Genomic DNA, 23,534 nt, shown 5'->3' on the forward strand with positions numbered 1-23,534 from the left:
AATCTCCTTTTGCTTATGCCTTGCAGCAGAAGTACAGCACACTGCTTCAATTAAAAGGAAGAACAAGAACCGATTATGGAGGAGAGAAAAAAAAAGAAGAAGAATGGCAATACTGCAGACAAGGCAGGCAGAACTAAATTTAAACTGTTGAGAACATTTCCTATTTTTAAGGAGGTCAGAATCATATTCTGGCCTCTGTCAAATATGTTTGTTTTCTCATTACTCAACTTCATAGAGCTTTTTTTTCTCAGTAATGATTCGCCTCTCTGCAAAGCATGAAAATAGAACAGAGGAGAATTGCGCTTTTATCATCTTAAAAGATTGCTTTTTTTTTTTGTACCTGCAAATCATTTCTATATTTAGGGAGCGAAATGTTGCCAGAGGCTTTAATGTGGCATTGGGTATGAAAAAATACATTACTGATACACAATCCATTTCTCCAAGTTCTGTTTCGCTCAGTATCTCAGTATTTTTTGCCAGCTATTTTTACTTTTAAACACTGCTCATTTGTTTCGTTCTGACTTGAGATATTTGTGTCAGACAACAATTTGACTCTGCAGGAGAATTATTTTTTGAGTTATTCTGAAAAAAAGACACCACGTTACACTAAAAGTTACTTAGTCTTACAGATTATTGCAATATTTCACAAAATATGAGATTTAAAGTTGTATTTCACCTTTATAACTTGTCCTCGCTCAATAACTCAGGAACAAATTCTTCATGTAATATAGATGTGTTTTATTAGAAATAAGTCACATTCATTTTGTGCTGTGAAAACTGTACATTTACAGGAGGTAAAACAGAACATAAAAAACAAAGTCGTGACAAGAAAATACAAATGGGTATTCAATACAAGTAACTCGAGGTATGAATCGGGCTGAGGGTTGGACAGAGGAATTGAAGGAACAGGGGAATTGGCTGGTAGTACATACTGTTGAGTTACTGACAAGGTTATCAAAAACACAGTTACAGAAGACATGAGGTTCAAATACTCGTCGCTACACAGCGGAGAGTAATAACAAATGTCCTGAAGCACAGTTTAGAGATATTCATAGCCTATCATTCATTCTATATAATGTTTGCTTTATAGAAGTACAATTATCTACCTGTCACAGAGACCTCCAAATATGGAGTCTTGTGCTAACAAATCTATAGTGAATAAATTCTTTGAATTACTAATACAGATTTGTTGTACAATATTCTCATAAAGCATCTATATGCTCCGTAAATATGAGGAAGATGGTATAAAAGTTTTGAAACATTGGTAAGAAAAATCTCTGCCTAAATCCTAATATCAGTCTTGCTTGAGCATCAAGCACCCATCATATTGCACTATTTCACACTGATGGCTAAAAACACAAATGTGTTGAAGTCTTGAGGACCTGGCACTGCACTGGAAGTCACATCAGCGCCAGGAGCCTCAGCTCGGTCCAAGAGTCCTGCAAGGCTGAGAAACAAAAGGGCGATGATGAAAGGTCTCGCTGACCCTTGAATCCACATGTACGACATGGAAGAGCCTGCATCTTGTGCCAGCTGAGAGGGGAGTGGTGTCCCCCACCTCCTCACATTTCCACCTAGCAATTTCCAGAGTGCACTGCTCTTCCCGTGTGAGAGTCTGTGTTCATCTTGGTGCTGGTGTTTTGGTATCAAAGCAGAATGCTGGAGAAACCAGGAAATAACTAACCACCACCACCGCCACCTCCATCAACACTCAGTATGTTTTTCCCAATGCAGTCCATATGGGCTCACAACACATTGAAAATGTATTGAATCATTTTTTGGAGCCTAATGTTGTAGGTCACAGTACAGAAACGATTAAAATTTGTGCCTGACAGTCATGAGGGGAATGAAAAATCAAAATATAGGCTAAACAAATAATCAAGTAATAACAATGATAATCATAAAACCGACGATAGTCACTGGAATAATAATAACCATGGTGGTAATAGCAGTGAGAAGCGCTATCAGCGTGATTGAGCCTGCTCTCCAGTAGAGGAGTTGTATTCTCAGTACAGAGTCTTATATTTAGCTCTTTAGAAGCAGTTCTAGGTGCAAAGCGGTACAAACAAACACACAATCAGAAAAGAAAAATATAATAATCTATGGCACAGAAACAAAATGTGTGCCTTTCTAGTGCAGAGTGTTGGACTCCAAGCATAAAACTGGTCCCTTATGCTCCCTTGCCTTGTCCTATTTTGGAAGGTAACTTGGCTGGAAGAGGGGCAGCCAAGAGTTCCGGTTGTTCCTCCCAAGAAGCAGGGAGGACACACCGTTTTATATTATTTAATTTTTCTCCAAAGTTGAGTTGAAGGAAAAAAGAAGCACAGACATGTCGACCACATCTTCTGAAACCCGGGCTGCAGGGTTCCGGAAACTCCCAGTGAAGCATTAATGGAACCACAGCCAGTCCTGGTTCATGGAAACCACTGATCACTTCACTAACCCATTGACCTTCAGAGCACTCTGACAAGAGATGCTTTAAGTCCACACAGAGAAGCTACATTAAACATCCCATCACTACCACTTCCACTCTTCTACCTCTCCTCCTTCACTCCTTCTCTCTCTTCCTCCTGCTCTGGCTGAGGGTTTGAAGACATAGATTCTGGGACCTACTTTCTTACTTCCTCCCCTCTTTCTTGGTTTCCCATACTTCATCCATACAGGATCCCATTCCCAAAACCAAAAAGGTGACCGAGGTGAAATCAGGTGGCTTCACTAGCCCCCCTCCTCCTCCTCAGACCTCTGTCTGCAGGTCGATGATGTCCTGCCCCACCAGAGGGATGGTGGTGCTGGACTTCTCCCATTCCACAGAGTGCAGCTCCAGAGGTGAGGCAGCTAGGGGCTCCAGGTCTTTGCGCACCCATGCAGGGGGGGACTGCGGTAGTCCCCGGACTCCCTCCCATGGCCTCTCAAGAGGACCCTGCTGTTTGTCCTGTTGAGATACAAAGAGATGCCACTTTAGCACTGGTGTCACACATCCTGAGCAATTTCTGATCTAATCAAAAATGAAATGGGCTTCATTACATCAGTGGAGATTTTCTAATAATGAAAGTCGTATTGTTATTTGGGGGAAGTTATTCCTCCTTGAGGCAAGTGTGATATTTGATGGTGTGTCTTGTCTATAGGCAGTAAATTTGAGACTGTGAGGTTGTATATAAACACTCACGCTGTGGTTCGTTTTGTCACTTCCTCCTGATGACACACTCCATCTCACAGACTGTAAGAAGGAAGGAAGAAAATGCATCCATATTCAAATGACCTCAAGGTAATGACAACCATAGCTCAATACACAAGTCAGTGGTTGCTTTTAAGGTCATTTTACACCACCAAGACGCTCTGCTCAAAAAATCTTTAACATTAGAACTGCCTCCTCTGTATTTTTCTTTTTACTATTCGTGCATTTTGTACTTAGTACTTTGTACTTACGGGAAATGTATTTCTCTATGATGATGGATGATGGGCATGTTATTATGATAGGTTACCTTGCTGTCAGAAGCGGGTGACTCTCTGTCTTTCTCAGCATGATGTAACTTCCTGTTTAAGTCCTGGAACATGTTCTGGTGGCGCTTCTTTGTGTGCATGATTTTCTACAGGGTACATAGAGAAAACAATTTACTCTCAAAAAAATTATTGCAATCATAAATTTAATATAATATCATGTCACTTATAACATTTTTGAAGAAACACAATTCAAATAATATTTACCTCAAAGTCCAACTCAGCATAACGGGATTTCTGTCTCTGCAAAGAAAAGAGAAGACAAAGGTCAGTTTAATTTAGTAAATAAATGTTTGAAACATTGCAAGTAAATGCAGAAACTATTTTTTTGCAATAGGTGACATAATTCCAGTCTTACCTCCAGGGAGCTCATGGACAGCGTGGAGATCGTCTCACTCTTGGACATCATGGAGTTCATGGACTCGAAGGTGTTCTCCAGGCTGCTGTGGGTGATGTGAGACTCACTTGACATGTTGTGGATATTCTGGATGGGCGAGTCCCTCTCTGAATATGACACACTGATCTGATCAGGGGGGATCGACTTCATCCCGAAGGCGGCCTGTGGCTCGGCAAATGGCCCGCTGAGGTGCATGAGTCTGGCCTGTGGCAGCTGCTCCACGCTGATGTTGTATTTTGTCGGGTCATCTTTGGGCTTGGACCTCAGGGTGGAGGTGGTGTTGGGCATGAGTACGTAACCGCTTCCGTTGGAGACGCTACCTTCAGCCTGAACCCGAGCAAGATCGGCGTCCAGCTGTTTGAAGAGCTCTCCCTCGCACACATACACGGGTTTCCCACAGGTTGGGTCGACTCCACCCGCCAGACGGCTCTTCTCTCTCTTCAAGGTGAGGGTGTGGCTGGAATATTCGGGAACTGCCTGCATGTGGCTCTTAGTGGGGTTGGATGGCAGGGTGTGGAAGTTGGAGCCCATGGGAAGAGGCAGCTGAGGAGGAGGCATCTTCTCTTCGGAGGAGCTCTTCATTCCTTTAGAGAAAAAAGGTACGAGATAGTTAGAAAATAATAAAGGACCATAGCAGGCCTGAAAAATTGGTCCAATAAAAATGCTTTCTTTTTATGCGTGATCAGATGTTTTAAGTGCAAGTCTCACAAAAAGTAAAATGCAAATGGAAAAATGGTTAAAGGCAAGAGCAAAAAAGTTAGTGTAAAAGGGGCTTACCTTGTCTGCTTGAATCTCCATCCTTTTCGTTATCAGACTGCTGATAAAAGAATAATAAATGTTCTATTAGTGCTTAATGTATGCACATATTCATTTAAAGATAAAATGCAAGGGGCACTCAAGACATTAAAAAGGCAATAAGCCAAGAAATTTACCATAAGCTGGGTGTGGCCATTGTGAAGGGAACTGCCAGAGTCTCCATTGCCGTCGTCCTTGCGGTCGACTACTCTGCACTTTACAGCTTCTTGAACCTAATGGAAAAGGTAAAATTCAGGAAATTGCATTCAAACCGCAGCTCATGTAACCTCTTAAATAAAATAAACCAAAACAACTTTCATTTTTATCTTAACTCCTGTTACTTTATCTTATTTCAGTGTTTGGTTTTTTCTTACCTCTCTACGCAGGATACAGTGGACCATGACAATGATGAAACCCTCCAGAGAGTCGAAGACAGCAAAGAGGATCTGGAAGAGGGCAGAGCGGCGGTCGGTGATGGCTAGCACAGCAGACATCCAGGTGAGGGCCAAGAGAGGCAGAACCACGCAGGAGCTCCAAAGTGATGCCCTGTAGGGTGAGAAAACAGCAGATAAGACTTCAGCAAAACACCACTAGAGCAGGCTCACGCAGGCTGCAATGAACTTCGGAGCTCTATTCTCTCCTGTTGTTTGATTGTGAGGCTTGATATCAAAGCACATCATCAATATACCTGTAATGGCACTGATGAGGGCGATAAGCGCAATACTCTGGTGTACGGAGAAGATCAATAAAACCTACCCGGCTCTCTCCTTCAGCTTCACGTCGGTGATGCCGTCCTTGGATACCAGCTTGTTGAAGACCAGAATACCAATGACCATATTCACCTGTTCGAAAGAGAAAAAAAAAAAGGATGAGACAATGTAATAATGGGTAATGCATTTACAAACAGACTATGCATTGGGGTGGATTCGGACATCAAAGTCAGAGTACGAACCAAAACAACAGCTGCGGCAGGGCCAACAAAGGAGTAGAGGAGTCCGCCCTCAAGAGACAGCCAGCAGCTAGAAAAGAGAAGGAGGAAGAATATTAATGCCTGAGCCAAGGGAAGAGGTTTTTAAGATAAATGCAGAGAAAAGAGAAAGCCTAAAAGTGGCAGGCTGAGACTTACTAGTTGACAGTGCCATATCCCTGAGCTTTAGTGAAACCCACAGACACAGCCACCACCAATGCAGGAAGGCCTGCAAGATAGAAAATATGCACAAGGTGGAGGAAAGAGTTAGAGTCTTGACAGGACCAAAAAAACTATTGAGAAAAGTGATGCAAGAGAGGTAGAAGAAAAAGACAGAGATGAACATAAAGACAGGTGCTCTTACCCCAGCCCAAGCACAAGAAGCGCTTGCGGATGATGCGGTTGCGCAGACGACCAGTGACAGCCATGTAGGACTGCCAAGCTTCTGTCAGCACCCAGCAGAAAGAGGAGAGGAAAAAGAAGTGCAGGAAAGCAGCTACGAGAGTGCACACCACCTGTGGGGGCCCGGGAGGAGGGAGAGATAGAGAGGAAAGATGAGAAATCTGTGTCAGAGACACCGCTGCTACTTCTGAAAGTCCCTAAAGCAGTGAGTTTCAGAAAGCTTTAAAAGAGGGTTTAAGATTGTCCAGAAGAGTGCCTTACCTTGTTGCGAGCCTGAGTTTGTCCGACGAGAATGAGGGCATTGGAGCATATAATGGAGAGGCAGAAGTTGATGAGAATAACGGAGCGCTCGGAGCGGATGTACCTGGAGTTTTGAAAAGGGAGAAGAAAAGCATGAGTTGCGCAGCAGAAGAGAGACAAACCCGAGTGCACGCAGCATTTAGAGTTAGAGTCTGACATGGCTGATCTTTGCTCGTAGGGTTACTTACTTCCACACGGAGACGTAGATGATGATGAGGAGCAGCAGGGTGAGAGAGGAGACCCCACAGCCAACTATGAGAGTCACGGATGGGAGCAGTGCCTTGTCCATGATCTACAGAGAGGAGACAAGACCAAACATGCCTCTTAGAGCTGTGCTCTCAATACAAATGCACATACACATTAATGCACCAGCACTGAGATCCACGCACACGCACATGCATGCACTGGCGAAGCCTCTGGGTGTGCGCTATCTGGAATAGCAGACAGCTCCCTGTAGGCAAACAGTTGAATGGCACAATCAGGCCACGGCTGAGGCAAGGTGACCTCAAGGTGAACATGTCAGAAAGATGGAGCGGCAAACTAAACAAATGGTCAGGGTCACTGCATCTCTCCATTGAGCTTTTGAGTCAGCAAATGAGGCGAAGAGGATATTGCACATATATCTCTCTCCACTAAGCTGGAAGGGGGGTTGCTCAATTCCCAGGGGCAGTTCAGAGGGGGTGCTGTATTCAGTCATTAGTTTAAGCTGCTACAGCAACCTTCTAATCATTGACAGACATCCTGAGCTAATCTTTTTCTCTCCCCTTTAGTTTTTTCTCACTACGTTGGTGTTTTTGCGCCAACCAGCAGCTCCTTGCCTGTCCCTGCAGGAGTGAACAGGTGGACCATTATCACCTGTGCATTAATCTGCCACCACCTGCCCTTCTGATCTCTGACAGCAGTTTAGCGCCTGCCGCTGCCAGCGGTGGTGACCGTCCCATGTTTCAAACGGCCCTGGCATCAAAACCTCTTATGGAAGAAACACAGAAGGGATTGTCTTTTGCCTGTCTTCCAAACAAATCTCAAAGCTCCTTGAGACACCACAAGGACCTTGTTGCCTGGCCAACACACCTACAAACCTCTAGTAGCTACGTAATCATCTGGTTTCACTGTGTCCATAATCTTTCTGTCTGTCTCATACCTAGTCTAGTGGCTTTAATGAGGTTTTGAGTTAATGTAACACCTCTGATCAAGTTGAAGAAGCCCTCATAGACAAATGGTGTGATTACATTTCTGATAACAGGGTTTAACGTGTTAAGAGAGAAAAAGGGTGAGAAAGGTCTAAGTGGCTCCATAAGGTGAGTGAGAAAATGTCCTGAAATATAATAAATCTGCAGGTATCAAATTAGCACAGATAGAAGTGAAAGAAAGAGACACCACTTTGGCCTTCAATTGATTTATGATGGCCATAAATTCTTATATAGCAAGCACACGTGAAGTGTTCCTTCTAATACGTTTGCCATTGTTGATAGTATCTCAGTGTCTCAGAATTAAATGGTACAATACTGAGCCTTGAAGGATCGTTCCCCTCCATCTCAATATGTGCTCCACATAGAGTTCTCTGATATCAAAGCACAGCTGGTGAAGTCCGGCCTGTGGCAGCCAACGACTAATTTAGTGTGGCAAATTTGTTTCAAAATCTATCCAACTACATCAGAAGCGCCCCAAAACAGATGGCAGATAGCAGAGCAGTGAGCTGCCTTTCGCTTCAGCCTTTACTGAATCTGGCGGAAGAAAAAAAAATAACAAGGGCGATACAGTATGTTCTGTTCCCTCTCTTCCCAATCTCTCTATCTGGGTTGACGCTTGCACCATGGGCCTCTGAGTGAAATCCAGACAGTCAGTTTGACCTAAATATGAAGCATGTCTTTTGCCTGTCCTTGACCGAATCACATGTTCTCATTTTCATGTGCAGAGAAAGACCCACATCTTCAGCTGTTTTTTGAAACTGATGGTGTGCACAACATTCATCACTGGTCAAGGGCATCTGCTGTACTAACTAGGTGGACCTTCATGTGCCCAACACATATGATGGTGCAGGAGTTGCAAAATTGGACCATATCGAATGAGAGCTAACACACTGCAGTATCTGGCTGTTATTCACATCTCCTCACTCCTCTCTCTCTCTCTCTCTCTTTCTCTCTGCCTCTCGCTTCTTACTGGTGTTCCTCACAGGGCTTGCAGGAAGACGTTATTGAAAATGTCCAAGGCACACATCAAAGGATGGATGGAGAGGCAGGCGGGAGGGGGGGGAAGGAGGAACCATCAATGCATGACCAGACGTCTGTCTCTCATTGGTCTGTCTCTCTGGCATTTTCAGACTTGCTGCTGTGGTCGAAGAGGAAGGAGGAGGACGAGGACGAGGAGGAGGAGGAGGGGGGGGGGTGGACGTAATCGAGAATTCAGAGATATTGGCAGACGGAATGATTGGCGCAGCTGCCTTTTCACTGTCGCGGGAGGTTGGAAGGAGGGGGGTATGTGCAGCCTATAACAAATATGGGAGGTGCTGTTCAGACTGGCAACAGCAAGACAAATCAAATCTAGGATGTAAACAACAGGTTGGGGGGAAACAAAAAGACGAGACTGCAGTCCAAATTCATAAGCTGTTTTGCCATTGGCAGTACAGTGAATAGAGGAGGAAATGAGCATAATGCACATTTTAAATATACATTTCCTCAAACTAATAGACATCTGTTGATTGTTTGTGTGTGTGTGTGTGTGTGTGTGTGTGTGTGTGTGTGTGTGTGTGTGTGTGCAGCAGCAATCATATGCACAGCAGAGATGGACAGACCATTTCCTCTGTCCTGAGGGGGTGTTCAGATGAGGGAGGAGGGGGCTCTGTATGTGTGTGCTTTTTTTCCTCAGCATCTCAGTTATCAAAAATTACACAGGCCGAGTTTGCGCTGCAGAAGCCGTTACCAAGGCAACTGGAGAGCGAACAGCTTCAGAGCCAACACAGTCTAAGGGGGGAGAATTACACATTGTCTTTGCGCATAAAATACAGCGATGTCTAATGACAAAATTCGGTAATTAAAGCATCAAGTGCGCAACACCAAGTTCCCATGTTCAAACTATGTGAAATCATGCAAAACAACAAATTAATGCAAACCCAGATTACACAATAATCAAAAGTCATTTTGTGTGATTTAATTAATAATTTGGGATGAGTGTTTCTTCATTTTCATGCAAGCTGTTTTCCATTGCTGCAATAATATTTATTTTGCCAATTACATGTAGCTGAATGCAAGCAAATAAGCATTGAATTAACAAGCTCGTGCAAAAAATCGACATGCCCATATGCGATTCATAACGTTTCCGTTTTTAATCTTAAATGCAATTCCTGTTTAATATAATTCTCCGATCAGCGGCACCTGCACGGAGACAAAGAGGTGCTGGAAAGGCAGCGCTACAGCAAATCGCTCGAAAACAACAAGTAGGCTATACTGTACGGTTCACACTGCACCGCATTCACTCACACTGCACGAAAAAACATTTAAGATATATGGTAGAAAAGCAAACAAACACCACAAGCACATATTGAGAGCAGACAGAAGACTTACCGAGTCGAAGTTGACGCGCGCTAAAATGGCGAAGGTGGAGAGACTGTCACACACGCATTTGGTTCTGAATGAATGAACGGGGACCGCTCTGCAGCTCCGAGCAGACCAAGACCCAAGCAGAGAGGAACTGCACAGAGAAGGAGAGGGAACGGCAGCGACGGGTTAGGAGAGGAGAGACTGCTTTGAGATCTGACAAATCTCTTATGTGAATGCCTCTTGATGGAATTTCTGTTATGTTGTATGATATTTATGATTAATAAGATTCTACTAATGAAAAGCCCATCATGTTTGAATGTAAAGAAGTCACATATAATTCCATATGTTCACATCTTATATAACATTTAGATATTTAATTAATAGTTGTGTGGTCCAGTATGAGAAAATAAATACTATTGTATATAACTTGAGGTGCTCAGTTGCATCTTTCCTTGATTATGGCTTTTCCATTTGTGATTAATAGCCATCTGTGCCATGATTAATGATGATAGGCCATAAATCACATTATTAGCATAATCTGTATCATTTCTTGCTGTGGTTAATCTTTCCTCAGTAGACACGAGATTATTGGCAATACTTGGCCAGTGCACTGAGGGACAAAGGACAACGTGTTCCCTCTTTTGAAGGAGAAGGAGGGGAATGTGAAGACAATCTGAATTATGATTATTCCTCCATGGTGAGGAAATCTACACTCCAACTGATTTTCATCCATCTTTATGCAGTTTAAATCAAACTAAAGCGATATATGTGTATAATTCCTGTCCAATCTGATGAGACAGAAAATAGATGGAGGAAAAAACAACATGAAATCAGTAATGAGTTCTTCTTTCAAATGAGATACACTGAAACTATCAACCTCTATAGATCATTGAATTTACAGTAATTTTGTTCTGAGACTCTGGCCAAACAAATCAGGATCTGCCATTGTGTGTAAGCAGCAGCAGCAGCAGCAGCAGATGCCAGAGAGCAGAGAACAGGTTAAGGCACGGAGCAGCACCCTCGGGCTCTAATTGACTGGTGAATTCAGAGGGGCATCACAGCCAGCAGGTCCAGCCTGGTACAGAGTGTCATGGGCGGACAGCCGCGGGGCAAAATCATCATGGCAGTTAACTGGAATGGCATCTAAGTAAGCTTGGCTGCACAGATTAATGTGTGCGGTTGCCGTATCATGCAGATGGGTTAAACGCTGTGTGGTGAAGTGTGATGTGAAGTAGGCCAAGAAAAGCATGTGCTGCTCTTCATCTTTTATTTTCATGTCACAAGGAGCTGCATGCCATTTTCTCTGTATGCATCTAGTTATAATTCACTGGTGGAGGAGCTAATAGAGCACTTCCTGTGATCAGCCTGCTCTCTTAAACCAAACATATGCAGCTCTGCACAAAAGCATTGACCCCAAACTCTGCCATCAGCCAGAGCTTCCTCCTCTGCCATTTCCACTGTCTATCCTGCCATTAATCACATCTGCTGTCAAAAATGAATCTAATTAGTATATGAGTTAATTACATTTTCTCCTTCGATTTATATTTTGCTTTGGCTTTGGTTACGGTGTATGTGAGAAGGTGTGGGGGTGTGTTCTGGGTGCAGGAGGAGTTTAACACATTTTCATTTCTTATCTGTCCTCTACAAGTGTACAAATCTATCTAAATGCAAATAGTCCACCTGTGTATTCTTCAGGAGGGCAGAGTGGGCCTGGGGCTGATTCATCCAGGCTTGGCCACCAGGAGCTCCTTTCATAAGTCATTCAAAGGCATCTTAAGCATCTTTAAAAACTCCCACGCGCCGTAGCCATTAACCTCAGCAGTGACATATGAACATGACTGAGAGGCGAGGGAGGAGAGCTGCCATTGTCTTTAGATTGACACTCTGCCGTCTGACCTATAGGGACACTATGATGAATTTACTCACTGATGTATTTAATGAGGTTAGAAGAGTTGCCTCTGTATCCGCCCCCCCAGATGCGGTTCATTTAAGGCAGTGCAGAATCGAAGTGAAGTGTCGCTCAGCTAGAACTCTGAGCATCACTGAGGCTGTCATTTCTTAAGTCGGTGTGTCATGCAGTAAGTAGGCTATGTCAGGAAGCTGAGCGAGGCCTAGTGCTCCTGGCTGGGAGAGATGGGTCAACATGTTGTGCACATTGTTCTGTCCTTCTTGTCGGAAATGATTGACATGAAAAACGGATGAAACAATATTGCTCTCTCTCTCTCTGGTGAGTGTAGGTCTAGGGGGGCTGAATGTTCATATGCAATGACAGATGTATGACTGAAAGGACCTCGGTGACGAGTGAGGAGATAAACAACAAAAACAAGCGTCAGATCAGCTGACATGGCCACCCAGGAAAGAGAATATGCACATTTAAGAAGAAAAACAACTGTAGTTGACACTTACGTTTCACTCTCGTCCCATGAGAGGCATGTCTCATTCATGGTGCCCTGCAAAGAAGAGGCAGACGGAGAAAGCAGTGTGAGGAATCTCTGCAGAAAAGGGAAACGTGTAGGCTAGGACACTTTACTATAAATGTGTGAAACGCAACAGCTTGCTGCATGTCACCTGCCCACATTTCTCGCCATCCTCCCCCATAATGCATGTGCAAAACTAAAAACAGCTTCTTATCAGCTGCAGGGACTAATTACTGCGCATGATTTCTCATCATCGTCAACTGACCGGTTGGTTATGCTGTGATCTTTGCAGGTTTCAACTGACACAAGTATAAGTAAAAGTCACAGTGACACTGCAAATGTCAACAAAATGTCAGGCTCTGTGCACTGCGGTGAGCAAACACCCAGAGGGGGGCTGATATTTTTTGTAAGGCTCCATTAGATTGGGTAACCATTAGGGACTTACGTTGTGGAGATGGGGGAATTCGATCTCAACGGGGGATGAGAGGAGAGCTGGGGTGGGCTTGACGATCACTGTCACCACCTTTGAGTTGATCAGGGTGGTGTTGCTGCAGAGAAACAGGAAATTACTCAGTCAGTGTGGTGCAAAAAAATCACACCACCACTTGATATAAGGGCTCTGCAAGGCCTTACAATAAAAACTGAGACAATAAATGTAAGAGAAAACAGCAATATAGAGGTAGTGAGTCTTTCAATATGGGGCGCCATCTTGTGACCATAAAAATTATTTCATGGAAGGCCAGTTGTGTACCTATAAAAGCAGATAAATTGTATTACCTCTGGAAGGACAGAATAGAAGCAAGGTTTCTGTAGAGGACAATGCCGGTCACAAAAGCATCATTGCCATCTGGAGAGAACAAAATGCCTGCTTAAACTCAAATCTACAAGACTGCACATTGATTGATCTCCTAAAAAATAATGTTTGTTTCATTAAGAGTGTTAAGGTCTTACCAGTCTGCTCAATGGACAGAGCATCACGGGACACTGAGATCTTCTCCTCAGAGGTCCTGACCCAGTCCAGCATGCCCCTCCAGCCCTTCACAGGGAAGGTGAAGTTGGAGCTTGTGGTTGTTGGGCGCTTATGGATGCTCAGCACTGGGAAGGGCAGAAATTGAGAGACGGGTGCTTAGTGAACAGCACTTGGAGGTCTTCAGCCTCCACAAAGAATGATCTGACTGAACTGAAGCAAACGGTACCGTGGACATTTTGGTTTCATGCAAAATGTGTGTCTGACTGGATTCATTTCCAACTAGATCCTGTGAGAGTGTCACCTTCACTGAGCCAAAACAGTCACACAGTGATTTAGAGTGTCAAGTTTACAGTTATTCTTACAGTATTTGACAGATTGATTAATTTATGTAAAACACATATAGGTGTTATGCCAAATATACTTATGATCAGATGCACAGCATCTTAGAGTAATATGGTGTTGGATGATGGATTTGACACTCTGTCAAAGTGATAACTGATGGACTCAGATTCACATGTGAGATGAAGATTGATTCACTCTCTGGATGGAGAAAGGACAAATCATCCTGACTAGACATGAGCAGAGAGCAGCTGGAGGTGGAAATTAGGGCTCACCTAAATTCTCGGTGACTTCATAAATGTCCTGAAAGCCGCTCATTTGCATGCCGATCATGTTCACAAAGTCCTCAACAAGGCGGAGAAACTCCTTAATGTTGGCACCCATCTGGATAAAAAAAGGAAGAAGAGAGATGGAGGAAGAGTCAGAGAGAGGGAAACAGGGAAAGGGCAGGCAGGGCCTCTAGTTTCATTATGTGCAATTTCCACAATTGGTTTAATTGAACACTTTAGGCAAGGCTGCTATGTATCACATGCCCATATCTGGATTTCCTATTCTTATGTCAGTCCAGCTTATACTAGTTCTTTCAGATCGCTCAACAGTGAAGCGAAAAAAAAGAAGAAGAAGAAAAAAAAAAAACCACACTACTTGCTGCTATGCAACCTCAGAACTTCCTTAAGGCCATAAATGGGCAGGCTGTTGATTCATACTCAGGTTTTTTTGTCCTCTCTCTCTCACTCGCTGGAAGGGAGGGCTGACTGACTTGCGTGTCTCTGACGCAGAACTGCAGCGATGTGGGCGCAAGGTGTGTGCTCCTATGTGATGTGCTCACTGTGTCCCCTTACAACTGCCATCAGTATGTAGGATGGCATAGAGACTCACAGATTGCGGAGTGGGCGTAGTGATTCTCCCTGATTCAATCTCACTCTTTTCTCTCTTGCTGTCACCTTGAAGTGTTGCTTTCTCTTGTCGCAGTGGCCTTGCCTTCACCATTCAGTTTTCAATTTGTGCACAAATACTGTATTTGTATACTCTCTGCAGAGGGAGTCTTTTGTTTGTCTAACTTTTCGACACTTGTATTATCTTTCTTAGAGAACTCAATAACTTGTAAATCATTTTAGCAAGAGCACTGATAGAGCGTCATGAAAATGGGAAGAGAATATGTCAACTGGTGGTCAAACATTACTAAGTTATTGTAAGTTTAGACTAACTTATGTGCATTGTAGTTTAGTGTTGAAGTGTGATAAATCTAAAAACATCTGAGGTAGTACTAGGTAACTGGTTGAGGCATGTTTTTCTTTTATAACTGTCTAATTTTAGATCATTTTAACTCTTGGCATTATACTCTTATTACATTCTAATCCAATGTTTAAGTGAGTAAAAGGACATTTTGGAGTGTTAATCAGTCACTGACACTCCCCCCGCCCCCACCCATTTTCACATTTTCCACAGTAACTTCTCATAAACACTCAGCCAACTTTCTCCCTTTCTCACACACTCATCCCATCACAAGTACGTTAGCATAACAGACTTATTTGCTCCTCTGCTCATATTCACTCTGGATCACTCATACACACACCCTCTTATCACGTACCAGCTGTGCCTCTTCCCATTTGTCACGATGTTCCTCCTTCAGTAAGTTACTGATGGTCTGGACGTAGTTCTGCAGTTGTAAGAAGATACCAAATACAGCTAAATTAAAAACTATTTTTTGCCAGGGAGGCATGAGAGAGAGTGCTACACAATATTATTTTTAAATATGTACATATGTAACACCTTCTCAAGAATAAACCAATCCTTTTTTGTGGTTAACTAATAAGATTTCACCTCTACATCAGCGTTGCTCAGTCTCAGCCTGGTTCCCTTGTACAGTTCAGTGGTGTTCTTCAGGATTTCCATGACAGCCAAGAGGTCGCCGCTGTACTTGGCCCCTTCATCGGAGGAGAATCTCAGCCGTGAAATCACCTCAGCGACCCCGTCCACGCTCTGCCCCATCTGTGCTTTGGAGATGTAGTCCCTCGACTACAGGAGGAGAGTTGAGAGGTTAATCTGAATCTTTGACATTCTCTGGTTTGACTACACTTCTGGGAAATTAGCCATATGAGAGCACAACAGATGAGGCATTCCCATTTTAATTAGGGCACTTTTTCAGGGCTTACCAGCATCTGAATGTTCTCATAGTTCTTGGAGACACACTTGATGTGAGTTGGGCTCTCCCAGAAGGCAAGACCTATAGCATCAAGGGTGCACCGACGAAGAATCAGACCTGAGAAAGTGAGAGAGAAAGTGCACACTTGTAGTTGCCATGATAGGGTGATGATAAACAAAAAGCAAAACGCACGACCAGCATGTGTGTCTTCACTGTCACTGTACCTGAGGCATCAGCAGGGCAGGTGATTGCAGCCATGTCTCCAGCGGGGGTTTGCTTCCACACAACATCTCCAGTGTTCTGCTCTGGGCAGATCTCATGGGGCTCTAAAAGGTTACAAGAATCATATGTGATATGATGAGTGATCTATTATTGGATTATGTTATAGTGAGGCAACCTTTATCCATTACTATACTGGTGTCACTAACCAGGACATCTCTTCTCATTGCAACGCCTCTGCTCTCCCTTTTCACCGGGGCAAGGTGTGCCATCAAAGAAAGGCCCTTCACAGACTCTCTGCCTCTGCTGGATGCCTCCACCGCAAGTCTTGCTGCAGCTACCCCATGAGCTCCATGGATGCCAGCGTCCATCAACTAAGGACAGAGAATAATACACACCATGATCTCTGGACTGGGATATGTCTAATTAATTTATTTTCCAGAGATTCCTAGAATTGCAATGAATACTGAATCTGGGGATGTTTTTTTCTTTTTACCAGGACACTCTTTCAGGAAGCAGTTGGCTGACTCTTTCCAGCTGCCGTGGCACTCAGAGCCTCCGTAGGAAGGGCCATTGCATTCCCGTGTTCTCTGTATGGTACCGTTGGAGCAAGAAGCAGAGCATGCGCTCCAGGCAGACCACTCATTCCAGGATCCATCCACTAGAGGGAAGCAGAGGAACAGATTATACAGTTGTACAGAGTGCAAGGACAAGACAGACCCTCAGGCCACAGGCATCATGGCACACTCACTGATGCTATTAACATTTCACATGACCTACTTTGGCTGAGTTGAAGTGAAACAGAAAGTTGGAGCTCAGTTATCTGTCCTTCAAACAGGTCCGCTGTCCTCAAAACTAAAATCAAGTTAATCTAATTATGTACATTATTAGCACTGTTTGGTGCACTTGACTTATCTGCGAATCCATTTTCTGATAAAAAAAGGTCATCAAGCCCTCCAAAAACTCTATATTGGGCATATTTTATAAAGGGTTATAGAAACATAAATGAGACTTAATACTGGTTGAACACAGGAAAGACACTTTTCATATTCCAGATTTAATTTTAGGGTCTTAAAAAGATGAAAATGCTTAGAAATAGAAAAAATCAATCACAATTGCAATTAAATGCTGCCTTGTTAGACCGTAAAATAAATGGAATAAAGTGCACAGTCTTAAAAAAAGCTAGACAGGCCAAAATAAAAATGTCTATCCTGCTAAATGGGCTATTAAGGACGACTCAATTTTCGAAACCCTTCAATTTCAAATGAAATGTGTAATCATCTCTCAATAATGACTTTGCCTAACAGCCCATCTTCTTCAGCCACTTACAGTAACTCAGCTGTGGCGCACACCTGCCACCTGCTGATGATAACATGTAATTGCAACAAGGGAATAAAATGTTGAATAGATAAAGTGCATCTTACAAGTGATAATGACAACCACCAAACTAGGTGCACAGTAGGGGAAAAAGTAACTGCACAAATTGCAGCTGTGGGTTCAAAATGAGCGAAATCCTTTTCAGTGCACGAGTAGGTGGCAGAATAGGAAAGAACTAAGCTTCTGATATATCCAGTGACCATGGGCAGAGTGTGAGTCACCGGTGGTTATCACAAAGCAACTGACTAATGCCCACAGAGGCTTTTATTCTGTTGATGCGTCAGATGTAATGTCAACCTGCCACTGCAACTACAGTTTGTGATGGTGGTGATGCCAATAAGTGGTTTAATTAGCTCTCATATATGAATCATTTTGCTCCAGGGTCAAGTATCATAACTAGAGTCATTTGTCATGATTTTTTGAGTATGGTAGTTAAAGAAACTGGCCCACAGAAGCAATAATACGTGCTGGGATTTTTTTTTAGGTAATGTGATCTGGTTTTATGTGTCTCTTGTGTGTTTGTTTGCTATAAAAAATGATTTGAAAAATGTAAGATCACTGACTCACCTGGGCAGACAGCGATGTTGCAGAACTTGGTTTGTCTAGTAGGTCCCCGGCAAGGCTCTCCTCCATTCTTGGGCAGCTTGCATGTGCGGGTACGGTCACGGTAACCACGACCACATGTGGATGAGCACAAGCTCCAGGGTGTCCACTCATCCCAAGCACCATCCACTGCAAATGAGTAAAACACACACACACAGATGTTTTGATGAGGTAAGTTGTAGTTTATGTAAAAAATATGCAGCTGTTATTGTGGATTCATTTGAAGTTTGTACAGACTACGCAGTACAGGTACTTTTTGTAAACTTTCCACTAGGTGGGGCAGTCCTCCATGCAATGTCTTAGACACAAAACTAAATGTATAAAATATTGAGATTCACTTGGTATTAAATTGCACTCTCTTTTCCACAATCCAAATCTAATGTGTAAAAAGCTCAAAAATGCCTCTCAAAACTTGTCTGCCTCTCTTTATCTACTTTTTCTTTGTGACTGGTGCTGTATAAAGGGAAATCATTAAGGGATAATGGCTTTTACTTCTATTGTGTCCTTCCAAAAGACCAAATGTCTCTAACATTTTCTAGATTACACTCTCTTTTCTTTTCTCTTGCTGTCACTCTCACGTTGGAGAGGAGGAACCAGGCACTTACCGGGGCAGACGACTGTGTTGTTGCAGGGCCGATTCTCACGCAGGGGTCCGATGCACTGGGTGGTGAAGGAGGAAGTTGCACAGATGCGGGTGCGGCTCTGCCAGCCCTCCCCACAGCTGACTGAACATGAACTCCAGGTGGACCACTCTTCTGTCTTCGCATCTACTGTGGACAAAACATGAGTTAGAGGGTCAGCAAACCAAATCCTCAAGCACATTTAAAGATTTTTTTTTTAACTCAGATCTGCAAAAACTGCAATATATATAAAGAAATAATCACTTGCAACACCATTAAGTTTAAAACTTTCACTGCCAACAACTTCTAAACTTATTGAACAAGGCCTATCTCACCTGTCTGGGTTGCAACGACCCCATGGTTAGAATCATCAACGTTGTCTCTCTTCAAACCAATGATGGCCCGCAGACCCTGGCTTCTGTTGCGCTCTTTGCCTGAGGGAATTTGAAAATTGCAGGATTATTGCATTGAAACTGAGCCACCTGCAGCTGAGTACTCCAAACTAAATGACTAAATGACAGGTGGGCTTACCAATGCACTGCTGAGGGTTGCAAGCCCGCCCTTCTTCAACTGTTCCCTCACACACACCATCCTCTGGCTGACAGCTTCGGCTACGCACCTGGACTCCGCCACCACATTCTTGGCTGCATACTGACCAGCGTCCCCAACCAGCCCAGCCCTCTGCAGGAGGAAATGAGGAGAGGAAGGATATTGAGCATGGTTGGAAATTTACACAGTTGCATGAATTCAAAGCAAGGTTGGGTAAAAGTTGATATCTCAACATTACTTAAATGCCTGAGTCACAGAATGAGTGCACAAAAGCATGACTCAACAAACATTCCCTAGGTAAACTTTGTGTAGGAACAGAAAGTAAGTAACATTTATTTTATGTGAAGAGAATGAGCAAGGACCATTCTTTGTGAGCAGAACCAAGCACTCAAGGTGAAATATGCTCCATTTGAAATGGTGATTGTTTGCTTTTACCCACTTGGTGTGAACCACAGCAGAGCGGTGTGTAAAACCGACAGGCGCGTTGCCATGCCAACCACAAGTGGTGTGCTTCGATTTCCGCTGCCAGCTGACTGTGAGGTCTTTGTGCTCTTTTGTGCCCCCCCACCCGAACTCCAAACCTAATGCACAAACATGCCTTCTATCTCTCGCCAAATGCTGACTCCTTGTCAAGCATTACAGATAACATGCTTGCCTGAGACAAAATGGAGAGCTGGCAATGTGTGCGGTTGAGGCTGTCCTGCCACTTAAGCCTAAAGATACATTGACAAATTTCTCTAACACCTTTGATTTACTTATTACTTTGTAGCAGCGGAGTGCACATCCTCCGCCTGTGCCCATGCTCTACAGACACGGATCATTACCTTCAACAGCCCATAAGACACAAACAGGGGCCACTGAGTGATAGCAGGGCTGGAGACAACCCGCAGAGCTGTGGGGTCCTAGAGAACATGACCTCCTATCAACAATCTAGTCCAGTGGATGTCCTTACAAAATAACACAATAAACACAGGGTAAGACGTGTTTCTTTTGAAGCAACAATGTTTTGAGCACCCCCTTGAGATTTTTGTTTTTCTTTCTCTTTGAACATTTTAAAGTTTACTCTGGAGGTAAATAAAGTCAAAAAATGAAGCATGCTTCAAACTTACTGATAATCTCAGCATCGCGTCCGTTGTCTCTGGGAACTGGAAGGCATTTCTCAACGTAGACACCACCCCTGTAGCAGCTCCCTGGCTTCCTCTTGGGGACCTCCCAGCACTGGCAAGGGGTGTTCATGATACCACAGGGATAATCATGGGTGCTACTGGACAGGCACTTCTCCAGCCACTGGCACAGCATCTGGCAGGCAGGCATGCTTGGGTTCCTCTTCCCCACAACCAGAAACTCAGCCTTGAACTCACTGATGTCGTTCTCCCCCTCAACAATCTCCAGGGCATTTCTTGGGGCCACCTTGCGGATCTGTAGGAACTGCTTGCTGGACTCCAGGTAGGTGACAGTGGTTGATGCGTCGCACAGCCTGACCACCTCATCGAAGCTCTCCATACCCAGGTAGGTGCGAGAAGTCTCAATGAAGGAGTCGAACTGGAAGGTCCTGATCTGGCGGGGCATGCAGGAGTCGGTGGGCTTGGTGATTTTCATGTAGACAGTGTAGCGGCGGGGATCAGGGTTCTGCAGGGTCCAGGAGCACGGTGTGGAGGGCAGGGTCGTTGTGGAGGAGAATACACCAAAGAAGCGGCTCTGCTCCAGGGTGGCGCAGGTGGCGGAGGCCGGGCCGGAGGGAGTGCAGGAGGTCAAACCGAAGAAGAGCAGGACAAGGGCCACACAGGGGCCGGAGAGAGCTGACCACGCCATTGGGTCGGCTTAGATAGAGGATGATGTTGGTCTTGTTTCTGTGATTGCTGTTTAAAACAGGTTGTTTCTTTGACTTCTTTGTTGCAAGTTACTGCACTTGTTTCAGATCTTTTGACTTATCTATGCAACCCTCTGTAGAATTGTTGGATTTGTAGGTTTTAGTGCATCAGACAATCTGTCATGTCTGTGTCAGTGAGGGAGCTGCAGAGAAAAAGGGAATAAAAAGAGCAAAAAAAATAAATCAAAACACAAAAACATATCAGTCAGTATGCTCCAATATCTAAATAATCAGAACAAAACACCAGACATCAGTATGCAGGATAAGAGCTCTCTCCAAATGAAATGCATTTTTTTCCCACTGTGTTCATGAGATGCATTTTAATTGGACCCATTGTCAAACTGATATTTATGCATCAGGGATTTGTCTCTGATCAGTATCACAGTGTTTCAGGGCAGATTCAGTGATCTAAAATGCCCAGTTCTTCAGGACATAATTGCTCTGCCACTGCAATTACAGTCCTTCACAGCAGGCTGGTATCTCCAAGCTCTTGCTCTTTCCTCCCACACACTGAACTGAAATGCGAATCATGTGCGTCAGTCTGACGTCCAAAGAAGCATTGCTACTGGAAACCATAGACACTTATTAGTTCCGTTTTTTGTACAATGCACTCCTCCTATTGCACAGTAAACAAGAGAAATTGTCTGTCTGTGTCCATGAAAAAGTGTGATTACATACCCTGCTTTGGCACCTAAAAATTGCTTTGGGAATATTTCCTGCATTACATACCAGAACATAAATTGGGATGAAATAAGCACAAAGGTTGACAACTGACATCCCTCAAGTATTAATGCAAATGCATGCATGTTGTGGCAGGTGCATGCACATTTTAAACTTGTGAACTACTAAAACCTACTCTAATCACGCTACTCTGCAAAGGAGCTACATGCATGCAAATGGAACATTTTTATTTTTTCTTCACCATAGCTTGTTCACACATAACTCATCTTGCAAACATGCTTTATGTAGACTTCACTTTATCTGGTACAGACCTGTGCCATTGAATGACTAACCCTGCCTGGAGGAAGGATGCACAGTCAATATCAAGGTTTTTGTACTCTGGACTGGACTGACTGAAGAGAGAAGAAATGCTCCTTGGAGCTGAGATGAGAGGAGGAAACACTGTTGCTCAGCAACATCTTTCACAAGCTTTTGGGGTTATTATTCTACCTTGTCATGTTTTCCTACTTATTCTTTCCTTTATTACTGATTATAGTCAGTAAAATAGATTAAGGACATTATCCTGCCAAACTAAGATACAGTACATAAGGTATGTTTAGGAATTGGATGATGTCAGTGTAAAGGAAGCTTTAAGGCTCAGTAATAAATGCCTGTATCTGCTGCATATGACCGAGAGGTTCATCATAAATTGAGGGGCAGTGCACAGCAGCAGCACCATATCAATTGACGCCTATAGCGACATTCACTTCGAGAAGCACCTGCACTTTTCAGGCAAAGAACTCATAATTACGTTCCTCACATCTCTTTTCACATCTCTCCCTCCCTCCCTCCCTGCCTCTCCTCTCTGTGAGCAACACAGCAAAGACCTCTGCTTTGTGTAGGTGGATGTCTCTCTCCCGCCTCCCAACAACCGGAAGCTCCATGAATGGGCATCTGATGAGGCACATAGTGAAAAGAAAGAGGTCCAGCTGTCATAGGAGAACTCTGTTTCTGTGTGGCTCTTTTTCTACACAGCCTCCCTATTCCCGCCCCTCCCCCGACCTTTCTATCCTTTTCTCTTGCTTGTCCATTCTCTGTCGTCAACAACATTTCTGCAAAGCTGGCAGCCTAATGAGCAAGCAGTTTGTTGTTATGGAGACTGGATTTATTTTTGCAGATCAGTGTGAAAAACAGAAAAAGCACAGCAAAATAACCATCAGCGACATGTTCTCTATTTATGCTGGCGTTCACAGTTTTGAACTAGTCTGTGTCATCACAGATTCAGCAAGCTTTACAAAACTCATATGAGGTGAAAAACAAGAGAAAACAAAACTACATTGTAATGTACTAAAAAATATGCAGGCATCTGATGAGAAGCTCAGTGACATTGTCACTGGCTGCAGATGAATGATTGCAGATGCTTGAGTAATTTGCATGACTACCTGGATCACACAGTTGTGAAAATGAAATGAAATAGTAAAAAGTTACAATAAATTAAGCCAATGCTACATCTGGAAGGCTGGTATAGGTTACTCTTATGATTTTCCAGCCAGACTTACATCGATTAAACTAACATTTTGACAGCTTCTCTGTCTGAATATTTTTTTCCCTAATACTTGCCTCATGTGTATGTGCATGTATGTGCTGTAGACAGACAAAGATGGACAGGCGATGACCATTGCCTGACCTATATCTTCTTTGCAGGTTGCTCTCTTTTGCTGAAGCAAACTTAAGAAAAGCCATTTTTGTAGCCATTACATGTAATCTGTGAAATTGCTCACACTTTTTCTTTTGCTCTACCAGGTGCAGTTACTTGCACACATGTGCAAGAAACTAGACCACTGAGTAGCTTTGTTGCAAATCCATGTG

General features: G+C 43.6%; 1 protein-coding gene across 1 annotated transcript; it reads right to left on the minus strand.

Moving 5' to 3' along the window:
* Positions 1-723: 723 nt before the first annotated feature.
* Positions 724-21,117, minus strand: LOC122970390 (adhesion G protein-coupled receptor B1-like). Its single transcript, XM_044336508.1, has 31 exons — positions 20,245-21,117; positions 19,118-19,267; positions 18,922-19,020; positions 18,572-18,733; positions 17,931-18,095; positions 16,483-16,647; positions 16,196-16,360; positions 15,992-16,093; positions 15,778-15,884; positions 15,446-15,640; positions 15,213-15,281; positions 13,897-14,005; positions 13,264-13,407; positions 13,090-13,159; positions 12,758-12,860; positions 12,302-12,345; positions 9,920-10,046; positions 6,548-6,651; positions 6,321-6,423; positions 6,022-6,172; positions 5,817-5,886; positions 5,643-5,709; positions 5,447-5,532; positions 5,065-5,236; positions 4,828-4,923; positions 4,673-4,712; positions 3,857-4,479; positions 3,706-3,741; positions 3,483-3,587; positions 3,167-3,217; positions 724-2,932 (listed from the first exon to the last, which is right to left on the minus strand). Exons 1-31 carry the CDS (start codon positions 20,945-20,947, stop codon positions 2,735-2,737), a joined length of 4,581 nt encoding a protein of 1,526 aa, XP_044192443.1. The 5' UTR covers positions 20,948-21,117; the 3' UTR covers positions 724-2,734.
* Between the last annotated feature and the right edge of the window lie 2,417 nt (positions 21,118-23,534).

Source organism: Thunnus albacares, chromosome 19 (assembly GCF_914725855.1).
Source record: "Thunnus albacares chromosome 19, fThuAlb1.1, whole genome shotgun sequence".
In the NCBI taxonomy this organism is placed as follows: domain Eukaryota; kingdom Metazoa; phylum Chordata; class Actinopteri; order Scombriformes; family Scombridae; genus Thunnus; species Thunnus albacares.

Bases quoted from the DNA above. Each gene is read 5' to 3' on its own strand.
- LOC122970390 (XM_044336508.1), bottom strand. From the start codon at position 20,947: ATGGCGTGGTCAGCTCTCTCCGGCCCCTGTGTGGCCCTTGTCCTGCTC. The intron at 6,652-9,919 runs GTAAGTCTTCTG...TCCTCTCTGTAG, and splicing joins CGCGCGTCAACTTCGACTCG to ATCATGGACAAGGCACTGCT. The intron at 5,710-5,816 runs GTAAGTCTCAGC...TCTCTTTTCTAG, and splicing joins GGATATGGCACTGTCAACTA to CTGCTGGCTGTCTCTTGAGG.